The sequence below is a fragment of the Helicoverpa armigera genome, chromosome 10, assembly GCF_030705265.1.
Source record: "Helicoverpa armigera isolate CAAS_96S chromosome 10, ASM3070526v1, whole genome shotgun sequence".
NCBI classification, from domain to species: domain Eukaryota; kingdom Metazoa; phylum Arthropoda; class Insecta; order Lepidoptera; family Noctuidae; genus Helicoverpa; species Helicoverpa armigera.
Genome location: NC_087129.1, coordinates 5,881,720 through 5,903,256, shown reverse-complemented (window position 1 = coordinate 5,903,256; position 21,537 = coordinate 5,881,720). Strand labels below are relative to the sequence as shown.

Genomic DNA, 21,537 nt, shown 5'->3' with positions numbered 1-21,537 from the left:
CAGATCAAAAGGATTTAAATTGATAAAGCTAATGCTTATAAATAATATGATTTCAGGTATACGGACAAGCTCAAGCTAAAATCTCGATAGGATATGAATACACGTCGTGTGCGTCAATTGTATGGGAAACACAAACTGCAACTCTTGCCGGTTTTGACGTTGACATCTCAGACATCGGAGGATGGGGACTGGACATACACCATCATTACAATTTCCATGAAGGCATATTACAGAAGGGCGATGGGGCACTACTTCATTTGAAACAATACCCCAGAACTGTCCAGGTAAACTAAGAGCAAAGTCAAAATTATCTTCAAACTTACATTTTTATATAGAAGCAAATCTTAATATATTCTTGTTTTCATAGGTGGTTATGGGCACTGGCCTTCAGCGGTCTCTAGAATGTCCTGACCATTGCAATGGCAAAGCTGCAGATGCTCGTCTCTTGACTCCAACGGCACTAACATCAGGTCCGGATGGATCTTTGTATGTCGGTGATTTCAATCTTGTCAGACGTATCACTCCTGAAGGTGTTGTTACTACGGTTCTCCAATTACAGTAAGTATTCATTTTGTAGGTAAATATTCCTACTAAGACAAACCTTGCACAGTGAATTGAACAATAAGTAGAAATACATAAAAAATAATCTGATTTCATTTCAGAACTACGCAAGTTGCATATCAATACTATATCTGCATATCACCAGCGGATGGATATCTTTACATATCAGATTCTGAAAGACACCAAGTCCGAAGAGTGATAGCTTTAGAGAAAGTTAGAGATCCTGCCACGAACTCTGAAGCTGTAGTTGGTAACGGTGATCGTTGTGTACCCGGAGACGATTCTAATTGCGGAGATGAAGGCCCAGCTATCAAAGCCAAACTGGCGCATCCGAAAGGTTCGTCACATCCTGACATACTTAAAATATTTTATTTAACGATTGATATTATTGGCTTTGAACTTTTTATTAACATTGTTTGAAATAATTTTTTTTCTGTTTCAGGTCTTGCAATAGCTGCGGATAGAACAATGTATATTGCGGACGGTACCAACATACGCGCAGTTGATCCAAACGGCATCATACACACTCTAGTGGGACATCACGGTCACCACAACCATTGGTCACCAGTTCCCTGCCGAGGAGCTATCCCACCTTACGAAGCCCAACTACAATGGCCTACAGGCGTAGCCTTATCTCCTCTCGATGGATCTCTTTATTTCATAGATGACAGAATTATCCTCAAACTTACCGTGGACATGAAAATCAAAGTAGTAGCAGGCCAACCATCACACTGTCGTATAGGAAACGATGGAAAACCTGTAGCGAAACCCACAAATCGCACTAACACAGATATCCGAGAAGATTCCAGCCTCGGCACAATTTTGGCTATAGCGTTTGCACCAAGCGGTATCCTTTATGTCGCTGAAGCAGATTCTAAGAAAACGAATGCTATAAAGTCTATCGATCCATCTGGTAAAATTATGCACTTCGCGGGTAAAGTTCAGGAGAATTTGAAAGAGTTAAGCTGTGAATGCAATTCATCTGCCTCTGCTACAGTTGTACCAACGAATTCTAGAGATGATGCTGGTTGCCCATGTAGACTGAGTGTAGCTGCGGGTGATGAACCACCCACAAGCACAGAAACTTTACTATCGTCTAACGCAAAATTCCAAACGATTTCTGCTCTCGCTGTTACCCCAGATGGAGTTCTTAATGTTGTTGATCAAGGTAAATATAAAACTTCAAAAGTTTAAATATTCTTATTTAATCAAAACACTAAAATCTATGTCATTGTTTCAGGCTCTCTTCACATATTGGCTCTTAAACACTATTTGCCAACCCATGACGAAAACGGGGAGTTCAGGATACCTTATCCACCCACGTCAGAAATCTATGTATTCAACCGTTACGGTCAACATATCACCACTAAAGACTTGACATCAGGGAAAACACGATATTCGTTCTTGTATTCAAAGAACACAAGTTTCGGCAAACTCTCCACAGTCACTGATGCTTCTGGGAATAAAATACAACTACTCAGGGATTACAGCAATATTGTAAGCTCCATCGAAAATACTCAGGATCATAAGCTCGAACTCAAGATTTCTGGAATTGGGTATCTAACTAGAATAGCTGAAAAGGGTTCAACTGAAATGGAATTTGATTATGATGCCAGTACTGGACTACTCAACAGCCGATCAGGGGTAAGTTGTAACACTATTCAAATACTTTACTCTCGATTTTAATTGTTGCTAATTATGTAAGTACTAATAAAATGTATAATTTCTTTTAGGCTGGAGATACCGTAATTTACAATTACGATGAACTAGGAAGAGTTACGAAAATCATAATGCCGTCTGGTGAGCAAGTGCACATAACATCAGGATTAGCGAAGAATTACGGATTAGCGGTCACTGTATCAAATCCATCAAGTACGATACCCGTAGGAGTTGCCAAGAAATGCGAATATGTACTACATGGACAGTCATTTAAACAAATTACAATAAATAATGGCAAACAAATAACGGAAGGTCGTATTTATACTAACAACACTTTACTTCTCGAAACCCCATGGGCAGGCAAGTTCGAAAGCATCGCGGCAGCTAAGCACCCATTACTAGAAGCTGCCTTGCCCATAGAAGCAGAAATGCTCCACATGTGGTCGCATCAAACAACCACTTTCGGAGATGCTCTAGTTAACAACATGTACTCCTTATACACTTTAGTCGGTGATGTCCGGAACCCTCAACAAACTCTGAATCGAGAAATATGGGTTAACGACTCCAGAGTGCTAATCATTGAATTCGATCAATTCAAGAGTCGTGAAACTTTCTTCAACGCAGACAGGAATCCACTATTTACCATCTCGTATGACGTTGCCGGTCTACCTCTTTCATTCAACCCACATGGTGCAGGAGCTCCTCTGAATATTTCATATGATAGGTTCTATAGAATTAATGGCTGGAAATGGGGTGACAGTGAAGAGAGCTACAGCTATGACCCGCATGGAATGCTATCAGAGATAACGAGTCCACAAGATGGTACAAAGTTCATTTATTATAATGAAGGCAACCTTGTTTCTAAGATATCCCTAGCCAGTCAGAGAAGTTTCAAATACAAGTACGATGATGATGGTGGTTTAACGCATGTTATATTGCCTTCTGGGTCAAACCATTCATTTAGTGTGCAACCATCAATCGGATTTTTGAGAGTGACCTACACTCCACCGGGTTCTTCCAAGAAATACTTGCAACATTACGCACACACAGGAGAACTTCTACAGACCGTATTCCCGGGTGATGGTGCCAGAGTCGTATACCGTTATTTCACTACGAATAAAGTCTCTGAAGTAATTCATGGCGATGGTCAGACACAGATACACTATGCAGAAACTAGTGGACTACCTTCGGAAATATTACACGTTGACCGAGATGTTGACTATCGATGGGAATCAACTTATGTTGGTGGACTTCTGACAGAAGAAAGGCTTGATTATGGTGCCAAAACAGGACTGAGCAATGCTAAAATAATTTATGAATATGATAACAATTACAGAATAACTTCCGTCCAAGGTAGGATTGGTGGTCAAACTCTGATTCCGCATCACATTGTTTACAATAGCAAAACGGGTGCCCCCGAAATACTAGGTCAATTTACTGTGTCAAAACAAAAATGGAACGAAACTTCTGTATATGATGGAATTGCAATGTTCTCTCGTTTACTTAATGATCAGTTCTTAGAAAAAGAAGTAACCGTCAATATCCACAGAATGGAAGTATTCCGAATGGAGTTCTCGTATGATCGACATGGCAGGATATCTCAAACACGCACACACACAAGGAATGTAGGTGTGAATACCTATACAAACGTGAAAAATTACACTTGGGACTGTGATGGTCAGCTCACAGGAGTAGAAGCACAAGAGCCTTGGGGTTTCAGATACGATGATAACGGAAACATGCTATCACTGACCTACAGAGGCAACACGATTCCAATGGAATACAATGATATGGATCGTATAGTGAAGTTTGGTGAAGGTCAGTACAGATATGATAGCAGAGGACTGGTGTCCCAAAATGCACGAGAAGAAAGATTCCAATACAATTCTAAAGGACTGCTGATTAGAGCAACAAAACGAGGAAGATTTGATGTTCGATACTTCTATGATCATCTTGACAGGTATGTACAAAATAAATTCTATGTAACTTTAAGAATTTAAAAAAATGCCATCTATTCACTTCTAAAGTTCTAACTGACTGTTCTGTTTCAGGCTTTCTACCAGAAAAGATAATTTTGGAAATGTGACCCAGTTCTTCTATACGAACAAAGACAGGCCTCATGAAGTCAGTCATATTTATTCCCCGCGTGAGAATAGATTCATGACCCTAGTCTACGATGACAGAGGGCACCTGATCTATACACAGGTATGAACCAATAAAAGAAAATAATGCTCACTTAAATAAAATAAAATAAACGTAATTTTCAAAATAATAACTTTTACCTTTGCTTTTAGGTTGCCCGACATAAATATTACATCGCTACAGACCAATGTGGAACGCCAGTAATGATTTTCAATCAATATGGAGAAGGAATCAGAGAAATCATGAGATCTCCTTACGGCCACATAGTATACGACTCTAACCCATATTTGTACCTTCCGGTGGACTTCTGTGGAGGACTGCTAGATCAAGTCACGTCACTGGTCCACATGGCAAATGGCAAAGTATACGATCCCCTGATTGGACAATGGATGTCACCGCTATGGGAGAATCTCATTGAAAGAATACACAACCCCACTCAATTACACCTTTACAGATTTAATGGTAACGATCCAATCAACGTAAGGCCACAGAATAAAAAACCAACAGGTAAGGAACTAAATCAATGATCTAACATTTCAATAGATCTTAGCAAAACTACATACGCTAAATACTGTTTTTGTTTTTGTCTCCTTAGATCACCTATCATGGTTGAAGCTGCTTGGCTACGATACGAAGAGCCTGGCACCCCAGCTCTACCCCGACGAACTGCCCGGTGGTTCCGTGTTGCCGAGTGTTCCTCGTGGTCGCCCAGTGTGGGGTACAGCGCCAGCGGACACGAGCCCTGGCCTTCCTTCAGCCATGTCTCTGCTACCGACAGTCACCATTGAATCAGGATTCCTATCTCATATGTCAAACAAGAGGATAGCAGACTTCAGAAGCCTATCGATACCGGCTATGTCGGCACTAAAGACTGACGCTTTAAATCTAGCACCTAAACGTATCGGCTCCGACTCCGAGCCTCCATTCGGACGTGGAATTCTGGTGTCGCGTAATTCTCGAGGACGCGCAGTTGTCACCACAGTGCCATCGGCAAATGCTATCTACCGCGACGTTTATACCTCAGTCTTTAACCGATCTCATCTTCTGCCATTCTCATTTGTTGTTCATGGCGATCAACAAGACGTTTTCTACTTCGTCAAAGAAGATACCTGGCGTGCCGCAGACGATAAACAACAACTTAAACGTATGCAAGGAAAATTGAATGTAACCTTCCATGAGGTGGCAGAAGGAGGACGCTCTTACGCGGATGTGAAAATACATGGTAAAACAAGCATAGTGAATCTACGGTACGGCACGAGCGCGGAGCGGGAGCGACAAAGACTCCTGCATCACGCGCGCACTGCTGCCGTACGTAAGGCGTGGCACCGCGAGCGCGAGGCGCTGCGCAGCGGACTCGGAGGCTCGCTAGACTGGTCCGCAGCCGAATTAGATGAAATCCAGAAGGCTGGATCAGCAGCAGGCTACGAAGGCGAGTACGTGCACGACGTGGCACGGTACCCAGAACTAGCCGAAGACCCGTACAACATTCGCTTCGTGAAGAAGCGGTCGGACCGCGCCGAGCGCCGGCGGCGGAAGCGCGAGGACTGCCGAGGGGCCTGGTGGCTCGCCTGGGACGAACTCTGCTAGTGACGTGCCGCCATCCATATGCCAAATGGTGTGAATGTGAAATAGGTGTGTGCAAACGGTGAAGAATGATCGTGTGAGTGTTTGTGGAAATATATTTTGTAAATAGTCTCTATTAATTGTTAATTGTTGATGTATGTATGTACGGTAGATGCGAATCCCTATCGCTGTGTAAATAATAAAATTTAATTTGCAGGGAGAGAATGGACCTTTTGAGAGGACTGATATTAAAATAAATGTAATGTATGTATAAATAAGATTTATGTGAATATGAAATTATTTATACTTATTTATCGGTAAAAAAAGCTTCATTGTGTCCAATGTTCTTATAAATTTAGATGAAGACTATTTGAAAGAATAAAAAGGCATACTTTTTTAACCAAACCAAACTGAAGTTTTGTTTTCACTTAATTTAACCCAGAACCTACGCCACTACATTGGCCTGAAATATGTGCAACATGCGTTCTACTCAGGAGATTGGTAAAGCTGAAGGCTGCAGGCAAGTCAGTATAAATGAAAACAGGTAAATTTTGTGTAAAAGTTATTTATTTATGTTCGAACCGTCAATCTTTGAACAACGTATTCAAGTTAATTTTTACAATATCAATTTTATACACAAAATCCATGTCAACGCAATCATAAAAATTTTATTGTACACTATTTATGTTATAAACGTCTGAATGCATTATCACATGTCATCTAAAATAATATAATATTTACAATGCTGTTTAATCGACCTAGTTGACACTGAAAACTTCATACAACCTCGAACTGAGTAATATTGTTTTATTTATAAAAATCTCCTTTCGAAAATATATACAATAATTATTTATTATTTCTTAAAGTATAGGTACATTCGCATGTTCAAATAAACTTTATGTTACAATCGCCTACATATTGAGCTACATGTCCGTAAACAAATGAGATCAACAAAACGCACAGTTATTCATCTACACCTCGACTTATGCAATATTTGTGTTAATAGCAAAATATGTCCACGCAATCTATCATACACCTAGGCAATACAAATATCTACAAAACAAAATAGTTCTCTTATCTAGGCATGTCATAGAATGCCAATATGAACACATCTCGTTAACTAAAATAAATAGTAAATACAGCGACACCGCTACGTACGAGTACATAAAAACTGTACACAATAAAATATATGAAATGGTATGCCTATTGCAATCTTTCGGCAGGTAACATTATATTCAATATAGTATAGTATACATAAACATAATGATTGTGCGTGTGCAAATGTAACAATAACTAGTAATCGTAACGCAGTAGAACGACTAATGGGACGAGTTCACAAGGGAACATAGTTTTGTTCGTTCATTGCCTTATTTAAAGTAGTGGCGAAGACATGCACAAAACATTCTATAACTTTGATAGCTGCCCAGTGCACCGTAGAGTATCTAAAGCACAGCTAACTCCACATCATCTCCAAATATTGTAATTTAGTAATTGAAGCCACACATTTCAAATTTGTAAATTTCTACGATACTATAATATGTACACACTGACCTAATTTCATTAATGACGTATATTCAAGCGATCTAGTAAGTGTAGTGGGCAGTTACCAACACATCTTCAACAATTACCAACATCTTGTACTGTTAATCTCTGAAACAAGAAACTGGCCATTTCCTTAGTGAAGTCACCGTGGCAGGCCATATTAATAGACGATAAAGCCTTTTGTTAGTTCCTTAAAAAACAACTTCTGTGTTAAGGAAAACACTTGGAAGGAGATTATGTACCGGTAATCTCTTATGTGCCAGATAGGTACCAAAACTATTAGCTAAATTATATATCTACACATTGCATTGTTAAATTTTATTTGTTAATTGCAACGTTAAAGGGTTTCATAGATTTCAGTAACATTCAAAAATAAATAGCCAAAGATCAGCAACAAAAGATTCAATAATATATTACGTATTTAGATCTTCATTCAGATTTCAAAGCTCATATAGGTCCATAACAAAACATTAATGATTTGTAAATAGGTCAATGCAATTTAAAAAATATAATTTCGTTCTTATCTAAGCTTAACATTCGTAAGTCCATTCATTCCTTAATTTAGAAATAAAATGTTATTTCAGGATAAAAAATAAATACGTCCAACGGATCCCTAAGCTGAAATCTATGAAACCCGAAAACGATTACACATAAACGTACGAAACAAATCCATTACTATTCACAAGTTATATTACACTAACATACTGAAAACATAAATTCAACATTCTTACACTCCAACTATGGATAGCTGTGATGCTTACACGAAACTAAGAATATAATACATATTTACAACTTATCTAACACAGATTCATGAATCACTGCTAAGTGTTGTACTTCATAATGTTCCGAAAACGTCAGTACTAGGTTGTCATGCGAACAGTGATTTTATTCTTATTAATACTGATTTACGCAAATTTACTACCAAGTGGCTGTTAGTCTAATCATCACACCTAATCAATTTATTTTACTGTATATTGTATCATCCCGTGTGCTGCTCTAAATTTGTTTCACTAACAAATTATCTAACAACGTTTATATACAGATGTTACCATAACACCAACGACAAATAAAAACTTTATTACGATAATAATATCCGGATTGATCAACATTCTTATTTTACTATGTAGTAGTAACACTTTAAACTTTACTCACAATTCATGTCATGATCCAATCACTTTCAATGTTGCAATAAAAATTAAATTTCATACATAATATTATAATTTGTGACTTTTAAATAATAAAAATACATGATTGAAAATAGTATATGATAAATAATTCGAACAAAATAAATGTGTCAAAGACATGATTCAAAATAAATAGTTGCAATAATTATTGTAGACCATTTACATGTAGTGTGATGAAAACTGATAAATTTAATAATAGCTATCTATAGGCATACATTGCATGAAGTAACATTGCTACGTTATAAAATTCAGTCGTTGTATCAGACATTATTGTATTGGATATAGCAACATTGAGGATACCACTTAAATACATTTTATATTGAAACTAGTTATGTATTAGAAAACATTAACGGTGTTGACGGACCGTAACTTAATATTATAGCTAACAGGAGTAATAACAACTGCACGACATATCATTAAAACAACCATAGTTCCATTGCATACACGCACATATCTAAGTCTATTTCTCGAATATCGGTGTTTAAAGATGGCCGCCGGGTACGTATGTGGATCACAGCGTGTATTCGCACGGCACTGGTCACTACGCCACTAACGTTACAATAATTTAGCTAGGGTTAATATTTACAGTACATTTCACTAGGGAGGTGTGACGTCACTACGAGCTGTCCGCGTTCGATTTCCGCCGCACTTGCTGCGCACTCAGCGCCTGCGCCTGCGCCTGGCTTATGAACTGAGTCGTACCTGCTGGATATATTATTCTTGTTACACTTCTTACTTTGTTGAAAAATATGATACTGATTGAAAAACATGTCCTAAATATAAGAACATTTTTGATAGATCACGAACTAAATCATGTGTCAGTCTTTTTTTCTTAATAGATTTAAAAACCTAAAAATATACCGATTTCAATGATACATACTAATAATAAATACTATGCTGTAAACCACATCAAAATCCAACCAAACGTGTGATAATAAAGCACACACATACAGGTCAAACTGAGAACTTTCCTTTTTTGAAGTAGGTTAAAAATCAATCCTTGAGCTTCTGCTACGCAAAGGAAGAGAATTGCTAGCACTCTAGCCCTTAGAACTATATGATATACGTAAGTGTATGACACTAACCTGGAGTGGCAGCGAGTGCGGAAGGCGCAGGCATGGCGGGCGGCGCGGGCGCGGCGGGGCGCGGCGCGCGAGGGGCGGGGCGGGCGGCGCGGGCGCTGCGCACCACCTGCACCCCCGCACCCCGTGCTGCGCCCTTCACGCCGCCTGACATCAGCTGCGCTGTAGCACGACATACATGTCAATAATTAGATTTCATGAAACTGTTATATTTAACTGGCCACATTAATAGAATCAAATCAAATTCGAAGTGGAGCCTGTAGAAAAGTACCAGCCCCGCGGATGGATCGATTATAAACTTAAGCAACGCTTGGCACGGATAGGCAATCTTGTTACTACTGTACTTGGTGGTCCATGTTTTGGATAGCACGTTAAATTATTTGGTCCTGACTATTGGTACTAACGGCTGTCAATAACAGCCGGGAGCCTGTACCAATAGTCAGGAGCCAGAAAGTCTGACAACCAGTCTACAGCTGCATCTAGTGCGACCCTATGCCGACCCCAACATAGTTGGAAAAGGCTAGGCAGTGATGATTTATTAAAACATTTTTTTATCTGGTATTACTAATAAATATAACATTTTGAGTGTCAGCGACATTGCACTAATGCATGGAGCAGCAAAATATAATGTCTATCTGAATATAGATGATCTCTCACCGACGTATTTTGCAATGCTGAGTTAGTTTATTTTATTTACACAGGAAGTAGTACAACAAACCTAATTTAAGGATTGTCATTTGTCCGATGTACAAAATCAATCACTAGTGTAAATCTACATCTCTACATCTCTTTTCAAAGTAGACTAGCTAGAAAAGTAAAAAATATGTAGTTCAACTTACCTATAGGTAAAGAGAGCACCGAAGGTTGATTCGTGAGCACAACTGAGGTGGTTGGAGGTACCGACACCAACAGCCCGCTGGGTGCTCCCGACACGTTGAGAGACAACGATATCGGCGCAGACAAACCCGGGATCTGCACTTGTACATTCTGTAGACCTTGTATGCCTTGGAGGCCTTGTAGTGATGCTAAACTTAAGCCCTGAAGAAAAAAGTATTTTTTGTTAGATATCTTTTAGGATTTTTGGCAATTTCTAAGCTGCATTATTGTTAAAACAAAAAAGTTTTGTAAGCGCAAAAAATTGGTTAGCAACATGAAACAAGTATCGAAAAAAAGACAGGTTAACATTCCACTAGAATACCGCATGCCTAGAACTTTTTAAGTCTCTCTGTGTTAGTTTAAAATAAACCCAAGCATTACTACACTATTTTTATACTGGCAATCTTTGTAATACTGGCCATTGAGTTGGTGGTTAAGTATTTAATACAGACTAAAGAGTTTTTATTTGGGTTAGAAGTAGCTAGTACCACGGAAAGGAATATTTGTTCTATTTTCAAATTCCGTTACCTGCAAATGGCACACGGGTTGCGCTTGCGAGGCAGGCGCGGCTGAAGTATCGGGTCCCATCAACCGCTCTAATAAAGCGCTTTCACTACTCGACACGTTCGTCGCATCGTTCTCTCTGGAGTAACCGCTCATTACTTGAACACCAACTCCCTAACGATACAAAATAAATTATTAACAAACTGTTACCCAGTTGATGCTTCGAACTATCGGATTGACGACAAAACGTAAAATAGAACAGCTAAGCGGTGTTTTTCTCCATCACTCAGATATATTTGCACAGAGCCTGCGCTAATCTTCAGCCTAAAATTCTACCCTACAATACAACATAAAACCTAGGACTAGCGACTCAAGTTTAATTAAACGTTACACGGTATAAATACCTATTTAAACATAGACAAAAGCACAACATTGACTGGAAAGGAATAAGGACACTGGAAAAGCATAGGCTGGACACAAAATAAAAATAAATTAAGTACTATCGACCAATGACATCTATGACCCACTTTCTCGTTCAATTATTTGAGACTGTTCCAATGACATAGTTCGGAAAAGGCTCGGGAGATGATAATGATGAAATCGTCTATTTGGTACAAAACCAAATACATAGAGAACAATATAAACGAAGGCAGCTGAAAAAGTTAAAAACTATGGCCATTGTCTTTTCCAAAATTAAGGTGGATCACAAATGTCATTAGCTGATAGCACAATTTCATTTCAAATTCCGATTCCCACTCACCTGTTGTGTATAAGTAGGCAGTGTATGCGATGCGGTGGTAGCCGTGATGATCCGAGCGCCAGCTATCGACACTCTACCCAACAACTTGTGAGCGTCAATAGTGTTGTCAGCGCTTGAGGTGGCATGTGTCATGGCGGCCGGGGCACTGTTCAGTAGGTTCAAGATGGTGGCGTTGCTACTGGCCGTACTCACTGCAGATTTCGCCGCATTCTGGCTGGCCGCTGTTGGTTTTATTTTTGGAGTTAATACTTTGTGGTAATAATCGAATATGGGACTACATAGGTGAGAAGGTGTGGTGTTTGGTGGTGTAGTCATGGAAGACAACGATTTTTTAATAATATAATGTTTCATTCAGGAACGGGCCTTCCGTACATTCTATCTATCCCCTATTTTTTTCACCAGAAATAGGTATTTGACATAACTTGTAAGGGGCTAAAATGTACGTAACGTAACATAAGTATAATAAATACTCTTATCTCAAACTCATGTAAATAAAAAGCTCTTTCGAAACGTCAAGCTTAGTTGCACGGTTCCAAGAAGTAGGTCTCGTGTAGAATAACCGACAAGAAACTCCATGGATACACAAAAAAACAAGTGTTTACAATAGTCTTCCGAAGTTTTTTTTTTTTGTATGGCATCCCACAGTTCAGCCTAGGAGGCTGTTTACTGCTTAACCGGTAAATTCCCTGGATGCCTAGAATTTAAGGCATCCAACCAGGGGTTCTGAAGGTACAAGATATCCCTGATAAAGTGAAGCTACCAATACTTACCTTGTTGGAACTGTTGCGCGGAGTTCATGAGACTAGTGACAAGCGCGCTGATGGCGGGGTTCGTTGTTCTCGTCTTTGGGATGCTCGCCTTCTGCTGAGTCGTCGTTGTGTTCGTGTATTGGATATTTTGTACCTAGGGAAAAAAAATCGTGACTCAAGAGCTTGTTAGGTGATTAAATGTGTAACGAAACAAAATAATTGACAACCTACTCCTTTTTGGGAAGTCGGTTGAAAAGCAGATTCAGAGACTCACTATAATATTAAAATGAAGCTGTAATACAACTAGTAAAATTGTGGTTGTTTTCCCCCATGTATACTTTAGACTTTAGGGAAATAAGGTGTAGTTAATTTTAGATAAGTTATGTTATTAATTTTGGATCTCTAGTGTGATAGTGACACAAACTGATAGTGTCTACGAGCTTCGAAAATGTTTCATTCACAAATATTAATATTTATTTACTGCAAATTGATTAGTTCATAGACGAAACTAGTCGGTCATTAGTGACAGGACTCTTCCTGTTTATTAAGATAAAGTTTAGTAAAAAAATTGGTGCATCTATGCACCAGATAAGAATCTGTCCACTATAAATAATTCGTACCTGCGACGTCCCAGCAGTAGACATAAGCGGATGCTGTATATGTATGATAGCTGACTGCATCTTCTGAGGATTTAGCGGTTGCGGTGGGTTCGTCAGTTGCTGTGCTAACAACTGGTTTGTTGACGCCTGTAGACAAGTGTTAACACACATAAATTATGACAATCCGAATGTTAGGAGTAATAAAATTAATTCGTGTAAGGGGTAAGCAGGGAAGGGAAGCAAACATACTGGTCACTGGTGGTTGTCTATGATATTCAATTTTTTTTAAGATGTATCTTTCCTTTTTAATTTTAACTAGAAATAAAGCAGTTAACTTAATATGCTATATCCAGAAAACACACACTAAACTCTTTTTTTTATTATACTGGATAACTCACATGCTAAAAGTGACAGATAGTAATGTTTGGGATTAGTGATCTAAGGAATTCTCACAAAGAGTCAAACACTCTTATAGGTCAGGCGATTTTTGGGGCCAAGCTACATAACATTGAAACACGAACCTGTGGCGACAACAACGGCGCTGCTAAAGACGGCTGTTCCTTTATCGCGGTGTCAGTAGTCGAGATGACGTTGCCTACCACGTTGCCCACGACCGTGCCCACGTTGCCCACGATGTTGCCCACGCTTCCGACCACATTGCCCCCACATATACGCACCTGAGGCGAGAGCCGGGGTGTGGTGGGGGAGGGTTGCTGCTTAAGCGCAGTGTCGGCGGTGGCCGTCACATTGCCCACTACGTTGGACACATTCCCTACAACGTTCCCGACGTTGCCTACGACATTGCCTACCGCTGCCACGCTACCCACTTGTTGTAACTGCGCCTGCTATGGAAAAAAGAAAATAGTTAAAAAAAAACTAAAAAACACTAGGGTTTTCATCAGAATTTCATCCTAATCGACAACCGGGAAGCGGTTAAGATTCCAAGATTTTCTTACATACATAGTTAGTAACAAGTGAAGCTAATATAAGCGTGTTAAAAAATATTTATAAAGAAAAATGAGAATTTATACTAATATATAAAGATTAAAATTAAAGATTTGATTGTTTCTATCAAATAGTTTCCGGAACTACTGAATCAATTTGAACAATTCTTTCACTGTTAAGAAGCTACACTATCTTTGCTGAACATGGGCTATATTTTATACGGTTACGGGAAGAATTTTTCCGGTACGCGGGTGAAACCGCGTGGAACAGCTAGTCTAATATATATAATGAAGATTTTAAATAAAATAGTGTAAATTACTTACAAGTATGGGTAGCTGACGAGAATTCGTGTGAGTATTTGTTGTCGCTTGTATCGTTGAAGTTCTGTGGATGACATGAAATGCGTTAGATTAACCCTACCTACATTTTTTGAAGATTAACATCAATAAAAAAATCTTAACATTGTTCACTGTTTAAATTATTTATAGTCTAGTTAATAAGTAAAATTAATTAATAATAATAATGGTGGTGGATTTTGTAAAGCCAGTAACATGGCATGTCTTACACAACAGGCACTGTGGTGGCGTGAGTCTGGACGGTCGCGACGCTCGCAGCCGCTGAACGTTGCTGTAGTAAGAGTTGTTGACCCTGAAACAACCGTAAATAAAATATAAATATACATATATCAGGTACTAGTTGACAAACTCTAGCATTTTAAGATATTTTTTCAAGTAATAGAAAGGTTAAAAAAACCTTTGTATCATACTCAGTTAAATCTAACTAATGAACAATAAAATGAAATCCAGTGCTAGACTCATGCAAAGATATATTGTATTTTTTTCTACACTCAATTCTTGATTGCATTCCACATGTATCCTTGAGTGGTAAATAATTAGGTAACATGGACCCCGACGCGCCAGGAAAGAGGAAGCACTATTTACTTTTCCGTTATCTTACTACAACTTTTTTTATGAGAGAAGTCATCAAATGACCCCTCCCGCTGTGGGTTAGCAGCGAGGGGGAGTGTCAGACTCTTCCTGACTGACTTGACCTGACCTGACTGACCTAACCCATCATGTTATGGGCTCGGTTACTCTTTCGAACAATCCCTCAGCCCTGGCAGAGTTATATTACTACTAATATAATACTTTTTTCTCACCAATTCTCTCATTCCTCCTGTGAAAGACACCCTCGGTAGCTGTCCAGGCACTATGTGTCTTATCCTAACAGACTTGCGACCCTCTTCAGTGAATATCTCCGTAAACTGTTGTATGTATTTATTGGCTTGAAGTCTTGACCCTGTAACACAATCAATTTGTTTACATAGCCCATAATTTTATCGAACATCGTAAAATTAATTAATTAATGCAAGTTTAATGAGTTAATCAAATAGAAGGATGGTCAAGTTGTTTAATTAATTTTTATGTATTTAGGTCATTGTTATATGAATTTTCCTTAAAAATTTAGTTTACTTACTAAAAGTGAAATGGAAGTATAAATTCATGGAATTTTATTAAAATTGTAATCAGTTAATTTAATGATTTTCCTTAAGATTGTACATTCATAACTTACAAACTTGTATTATGCAACTACATATATCAATTTTCCGTGAAAAACATTGATTATTTATCTAAAACTTACCTAAAGTAAATCGACACGCAGCACCATTCCTCTCACCCTCAACATGATCGCGGTCCACATAGAGTTCTCCAAGAAATTCTTGGTCGGACGGCCTCTGCAGTATAGACAGCTTGATGTGGAAGAAACCAGCGCCAGCATGGGGCGAAGTCTTCTCAGTTTCTAGAATGTACTCTTCGACCAATTGAGGTTGACAGTCGGGAGTCGGACGCGGTCGCTCGTATGCCCGTGCTAAACGCAAAGGACCGCCCGGCTCTGAGGGTACGGCTAGAGATAACGGATCCATTTTTGGTGGCTCGATGGGTTTGAACACCTATTAAAAAAATATAAGAAAGTTTAATTATAATGTTTTAGTTAAGGAAATAAAATATTTTTGAACAATATGAGAAGTATACAGAACTTACCTCTGGTGGTTTTTTCGGATACTTAGATGTGAGTCGAGTGAGTGGCACAGATTGTCTACTATTTTTCGCTCTCTGGCGATGTATTAAGTCTAATATCTCTAAACCGTGATAATGTGTGAACTGATCCAATTTCCTTTTGCGATTCACAGCCACCTAAAATAAATTGATATAAATTAATTCATTTCTGCAACTGGTAATACAACTTGAAACCTTGCAACCTCCTTATTCAAACATGAACGCAAATGGATGACAAACGTACTCATAACTCATACTTAAAAGTATAATAGCTTCTTTAGTTTGTCAAATGTAAAGACATCTAAGTACATAAGTCACTCTCAATGGTATTTCAATGTAAGGGCAAGTGATAAGTCATACCTGTGAGAATCTCTTGGCTTGCCGCCTGATTCGTGGCGTGTTAAACAGCCTGGGGGCAGCATGGAGCCTGGCAGCTAGCAAGCCTACTGCAGGGCGCGGGTCCAGGCACAAGGGCGGCGCGGCCGCGTGGACTAGCGCCGCTTCCACTGCTTCTAAAGCCCCGCGTTCCTCGCCGGCCCAGCCACACCGGCCACCGATGCACATCGCGTCCGTTATTATGCTCTGTTCGACAATTTAACATTGGAATGTCTCCTCAATCAATATTTTCGGTAATATTGTATTATTTTTTAAAATTATAAATAAATAATTTTAAAAAAACTGGCAACACAAAAGGTTTTCAACATTAAATTAATTATGTTACAATAAAATTGACAAGTCAGATGAACAGTCCACTCTATTTTAGTTAATGGATGATAGTACCATACTAAAAATGTTGTGCTCTTTCTGTGTAACACGTCGCTGTTTACAAAATAGCTAAACCCCAACATAACATACAGTGTTTCCCCAATCAATTCAAAGCAATTTAATTAATGTAAACTGGTCCAATTAGTAATGATGACATTTATGTAAACATCATTAATACCACTAAAAAGTAGACGTTACAACTTAATGTTACTTCATGGTGAAGAAAACGTAGAACTAGGTCAAGCTTATCATTTAAAGTGACATAATAATAGTTGATTCTAATCTAGGTATTTGATATTGAGTAAAACAAAAATAAAAAAAACTGTAGTCCCAATATTATCTGTTTTCATATTGGTATGATTAATAAATGGGCATTGAATGAATAAGCCTAGTACAGCATAATTGTCATGCGAAGATATCTCATTTTTTTTTAATTATGATTATTTTGACACATTCTAAAATTTTTCATTATGTCTTTTATTTATTTATATCATTATAGTCTTAAATAAAACCATATTACTATAAAACCATAGTTAATTCAATTATGTATCATGAACATCTTTATTATTTTTTTGCTTTTTTCTACTATTATTCTTTATTACACATAAATACATTTTTGAGACATCGAAACCACATTATCAGGTTCTATTTGACTATTCAATGGGGGGGGAATAATTTATTTTACAAATAAAAAGCAAAAAACCTGTTACACTTATTATTCTATGAGCGCACCTGCTACAAACACTAAGAATATTAAATTATGAACTATTATCAATAAAGTTTGTCCAATACTAACCTGATTGGTGGGCCTTAAGAGTACATGGTGAGTATCACAGAGGAAACTTGGATATGCCTGTCTGTAGTCTCGAATTTGTGCTATTATGCAACCGGAGTAGAACAAACATGAGTGCTCAGTCTCCAACAAGTCCAGCAACACTACGGGCAGTTCTTCATTGTCTATGTAACTCAGTAACTCCTCCTCCTCATATGGCCACCGAGGAGTCTCTATTAATGTCTCCTCTTGATTTGCAGATGACTAAAATGTGGTTTCAAGTTAATATCCAGTAATATGTTATTTGGAGAGGAACAGGTAGGTCAGATAAAAATTATTGAAATGGAAAATGCCCACATACTTTTAATTACAGCTAACTATACTAATAATGATCATGCTATTTTATATAAAAATAATAATTTATGAAAACTGCATGAAGTTTATTTCAAATAAATTAAATGATCATCAATCAAAATGCATTTTAAACTAGTTATAATTTACAATTTGAATTAATTTTCAACTTTATTTCGTGCAGTAATTCTTTTGCAATTAAGTAAATTCTGATTTCTAAGGGTGTATGTAATAGAATAATATAACACATTTTTAAGCATGTTTAAATTCAATTCATTCATTAATAACACTAGATCAACATTTTGATGATAACAAATAGAAAATAGTGTTTATACTTTGAATTAAACCTTATTATTTACTATGATAAAATAGTATTCCATTTTATTTTATTTCTGAAATGTGTTTAATAATGGCTAATGTTTTTAAAATATATCTATTAGATATTTTTTGAAACATAACAGTTCAAATTTTGAAAGTAGGTCAATTTGATTTTATTTAATTTAGTAATCCAAAAGTATAACTTACATGTCCATCCGGTGGATGTAAATATTGTGAGTTGCCATTAACTTTTAATGATAAAGAATACCCTTTATTTCCAGGATACAGATTTATAATTAAAGTGTTAAGATTATATATTGCTAATAACTTTTCCAATAGATATGATGTTGTTTTCAGGCCTTGCTGCAATGGAAAAAAATATACAATGTCACTTTTAAATTATATTTGAATATTTGTTCTGACTGAAATACATATAATATAAAGTCTTTATATTATAGGTCACCTCAAAATCTTAACAAGGAGATGATTAATTAATAGCCACAACTGAACCACAATTATGACGATGAGTGTAAAATCTATGGTTAAGGCTTTTATGTTCCTTTTAAATAATTATTCAGTAGATCAACACAAGCCTTAAACACAAATTTTAATCAATATTAGAAGATTCATACGAGCTTCAGGGTTGAGTTATTGAACAAGAAGTCTAGGTAATATGTATGTGTAAATAACTATTATAACAAGGAAATAACAATATTAAACGACTATAATTCCTCAAGCTGGACATAGAATGAATAAATATGTACTTACGTAGTTCACCTGTAACGTCTCATCTCTACTTAACTCGTTGTACAGTTCATGAAGTTGTTTAAACAAATTAAACTTCTCTGTCGTTTTGGAAGCAGAGCCGGACGAATTACGTTGAAATTTCATTCTAGACTCATCAACAGATTCAGCAAGGTGCATCTTATCATGGGTCCAAGTCATTTTGTGGTCTGGGACACCACTGTTAAATTGTGATAAGTTTGAGTTCACATGTTTCGCCCGGTTAAGTATTACCTGAAATTTAAACAAATTATTATAAAAGAGTCTGTAAATAACAACGTCTTGATATGCAAAGCTTGGATAATAAATAGAAGAAAGCAATGAAATACCTCAGCTTCCAATGCCGCGTGAATTAAACCATCCATAATGTCATTAATTAAAACAAATATGTAAGTGGCAGTTATTTTATTAAATTTATTATTTCATATTAACAGTTTAGGCCTGAGTATTAAGTCATGATTTTTACAAAAACTAATATGCTTTATTTATGTTTCACACTGCATGACAGTAAAATAACATGTCCAATGTCCATCAACAATTTTTGACAGTTTATGTTGTAGATTATCTAAAGATGTCCATGGTGATTTTAAAATCGATGGTTGTTTAACTTTATTTAAAACCCATTTATGAAAGCAAACCATAAGTAAATCATAAGCTAGATTGTTTATAATTCACGTTAGTTGATAACAAAATAACTATCTCTGAGGCAAATAAGCGTTTTGAGAAATTTTATTTAAAAAAAACTCAAAAGGTCCATATCCATGACTTGGAACAAAGTAGGTAAGGAGAAATAATTTATTCTGCCTATGAGAAAATTTTTGATTCTGTTGAAGTGATTGTTATGATGAAATGAATTTCACAAATACCTAAATCATGAGAATAAGATAGATATGGAGATGGTAATAATGGTATAGGTGAACATACACTCCTAGCGTACAGCGCAACATGATAATGTGAAGCAGGATTTTTTGGGGCTTGTTATGAACCTGTATTCAACTATCGTAATAATCGTAAACGTGGATCAAACAACATCGATTTTATTGAAAAAAAAAATAGATAGAATTATTTCAATTATATTAGCTAGCAATAGTTCCATAGACATCCAAAAATCATTGCCAGCGCAGCGCTCAATGTAGCCTTTGGGTTCCGTACCTATAAATTAAAAAAAACAGCCAAGAGCGTATTGGGCCATGATTGGGCCACACTCAGTGCACGTTTCGTAATTTTCCGATTACACCTCTTCCGACCCCATCAACTTGGAAAAATCTTAGTATGTACCTAACACGAGTTAGGTACTAAAATTTTAGACATTACATCTATGGGTAGCCCAAAGCACAGCGACATCTTTCGGGCAAATTAGTTACAATCTGTATAAACTAGCTAGACAAACTAGCGAGAGAGAGGTAGCGAAAAAATAGCGAGTATCTATCTGTATTCTTTAGGTTTATTACTATCTGCTCCAAAACTACTGAACCGATTTGAAAAATTATTTCACTATGATGTCTGATAGAGAGAATGAGAATAAATAAACATATTGACCCCAAATAACTTGGGAACAGGGCAGGGGGAAGAAAAAAAATCCCTACAGCAATAGTGTCAAAAATATGGGTATAATTTAGGCGGTCACCAAAAATATGTTTAAGACTCTAAGCTGAGGCACCAAATAAAATAAACAACTCCAAAAAAAAATAAATTGACTTTATTAAAAGGGCACTAAAGTATATAATATTATGATTCAAAAAAAATAAAATAACATCAGAAAAATCGCAAATCTCGCACAAATATTATTTTTGGTTCCCAAAATGGATTAATGGTCACCAAATTCTATCCAACTAAAAGATTAATATTACTACCAAAAATCAAAGTTAGTGACGAAAACGAATCGCTGCAAAACCGACTCCACGCAGTCTTGTCTGCCCTACCCCTAGAGTGCAATTCAAAACCGCGTAGGCGCGGAGGGGCGAGGCGGCCTGCGAGCTGAGGCGCAGGTAGTTTCAGCGCTCGCGGCCAGCAAGCCGAAGCTGCGGTGGTGAGCGTGAAAACCATCTGCGACGATAAGCTCGCATGGGACCGCCGGAGCCCCGCAGCGCCGGAGCCGTGACAGAAGCCATGCTTGCTGCATGTTGCGTACTTACATTTTAAACGTACTGAGTTACACTCAAATTCATACAACAGTAAATAAGCGACGTACGTTTGGGAACCCCAGTATATTAATTGGTATTTGGGAAATATTCTAGCGATCGTTAGCTTTTTTAGTCTAACAAAAATGACCAAATTAGGAGTCATGGTATTACATAATTGGTAACATCTAAGTAGTGACAATAT

The 21,537-nt window shown here is 37.4% G+C and overlaps 2 protein-coding genes across 15 annotated transcripts in view; one reads left to right on the top strand and one right to left on the bottom strand.

Annotated features, from left to right (window-relative positions):
- Nucleotides 1-6,330, top strand: part of Ten-a (Tenascin accessory) — a 265,476-nt gene extending 259,146 nt beyond the window's left edge. For all 11 annotated transcript variants that reach the window (XM_049840909.2, XM_049840910.2, XM_049840911.2 and 8 more), the window contains 9 exons: nucleotides 57-284; nucleotides 368-558; nucleotides 663-898; nucleotides 1,004-1,729; nucleotides 1,802-2,205; nucleotides 2,295-4,180; nucleotides 4,272-4,425; nucleotides 4,515-4,869; nucleotides 4,958-6,330. In XM_049840909.2, coding sequence (XP_049696866.1) covers nucleotides 57-284; nucleotides 368-558; nucleotides 663-898; nucleotides 1,004-1,729; nucleotides 1,802-2,205; nucleotides 2,295-4,180; nucleotides 4,272-4,425; nucleotides 4,515-4,869; nucleotides 4,958-5,949 — 5,172 coding nt within the window. In that variant the 3' untranslated portion in view covers nucleotides 5,950-6,330. The remainder of the gene's footprint in view (nucleotides 1-56; nucleotides 285-367; nucleotides 559-662; nucleotides 899-1,003; nucleotides 1,730-1,801; nucleotides 2,206-2,294; nucleotides 4,181-4,271; nucleotides 4,426-4,514; nucleotides 4,870-4,957) is intronic.
- Nucleotides 6,331-6,474: 144 nt separating this feature from the next.
- LOC110378239 (transcription factor SPT20 homolog) lies at nucleotides 6,475-19,749 on the bottom strand. 4 transcript variants are annotated; one of them, XM_064036696.1, is made up of 18 exons: nucleotides 19,542-19,749; nucleotides 19,198-19,446; nucleotides 18,637-18,792; nucleotides 17,785-18,024; nucleotides 16,584-16,805; nucleotides 16,209-16,361; nucleotides 15,808-16,117; nucleotides 15,326-15,465; nucleotides 14,732-14,814; nucleotides 14,490-14,550; nucleotides 13,743-14,066; nucleotides 13,243-13,368; nucleotides 12,644-12,776; nucleotides 11,874-12,094; nucleotides 11,138-11,287; nucleotides 10,573-10,771; nucleotides 9,737-9,895; nucleotides 6,475-9,356 (listed from the first exon to the last, which is right to left on the bottom strand). In XM_064036696.1, the coding sequence occupies exons 1-18, from the start codon at nucleotides 19,575-19,577 to the stop codon at nucleotides 9,268-9,270; spliced, it is 3,051 nt and encodes a 1,016-aa protein (XP_063892766.1). In that variant the 5' UTR covers nucleotides 19,578-19,749; the 3' UTR covers nucleotides 6,475-9,267. The 4 variants fall into 4 exon arrangements, with proteins under 4 accessions (XP_063892766.1, XP_063892767.1, XP_063892769.1 ...); XM_064036697.1 differs by having other exon boundaries at nucleotides 6,475-9,353; XM_064036699.1 differs by having other exon boundaries at nucleotides 13,899-14,066.
- Between the last annotated feature and the right edge of the window lie 1,788 nt (nucleotides 19,750-21,537).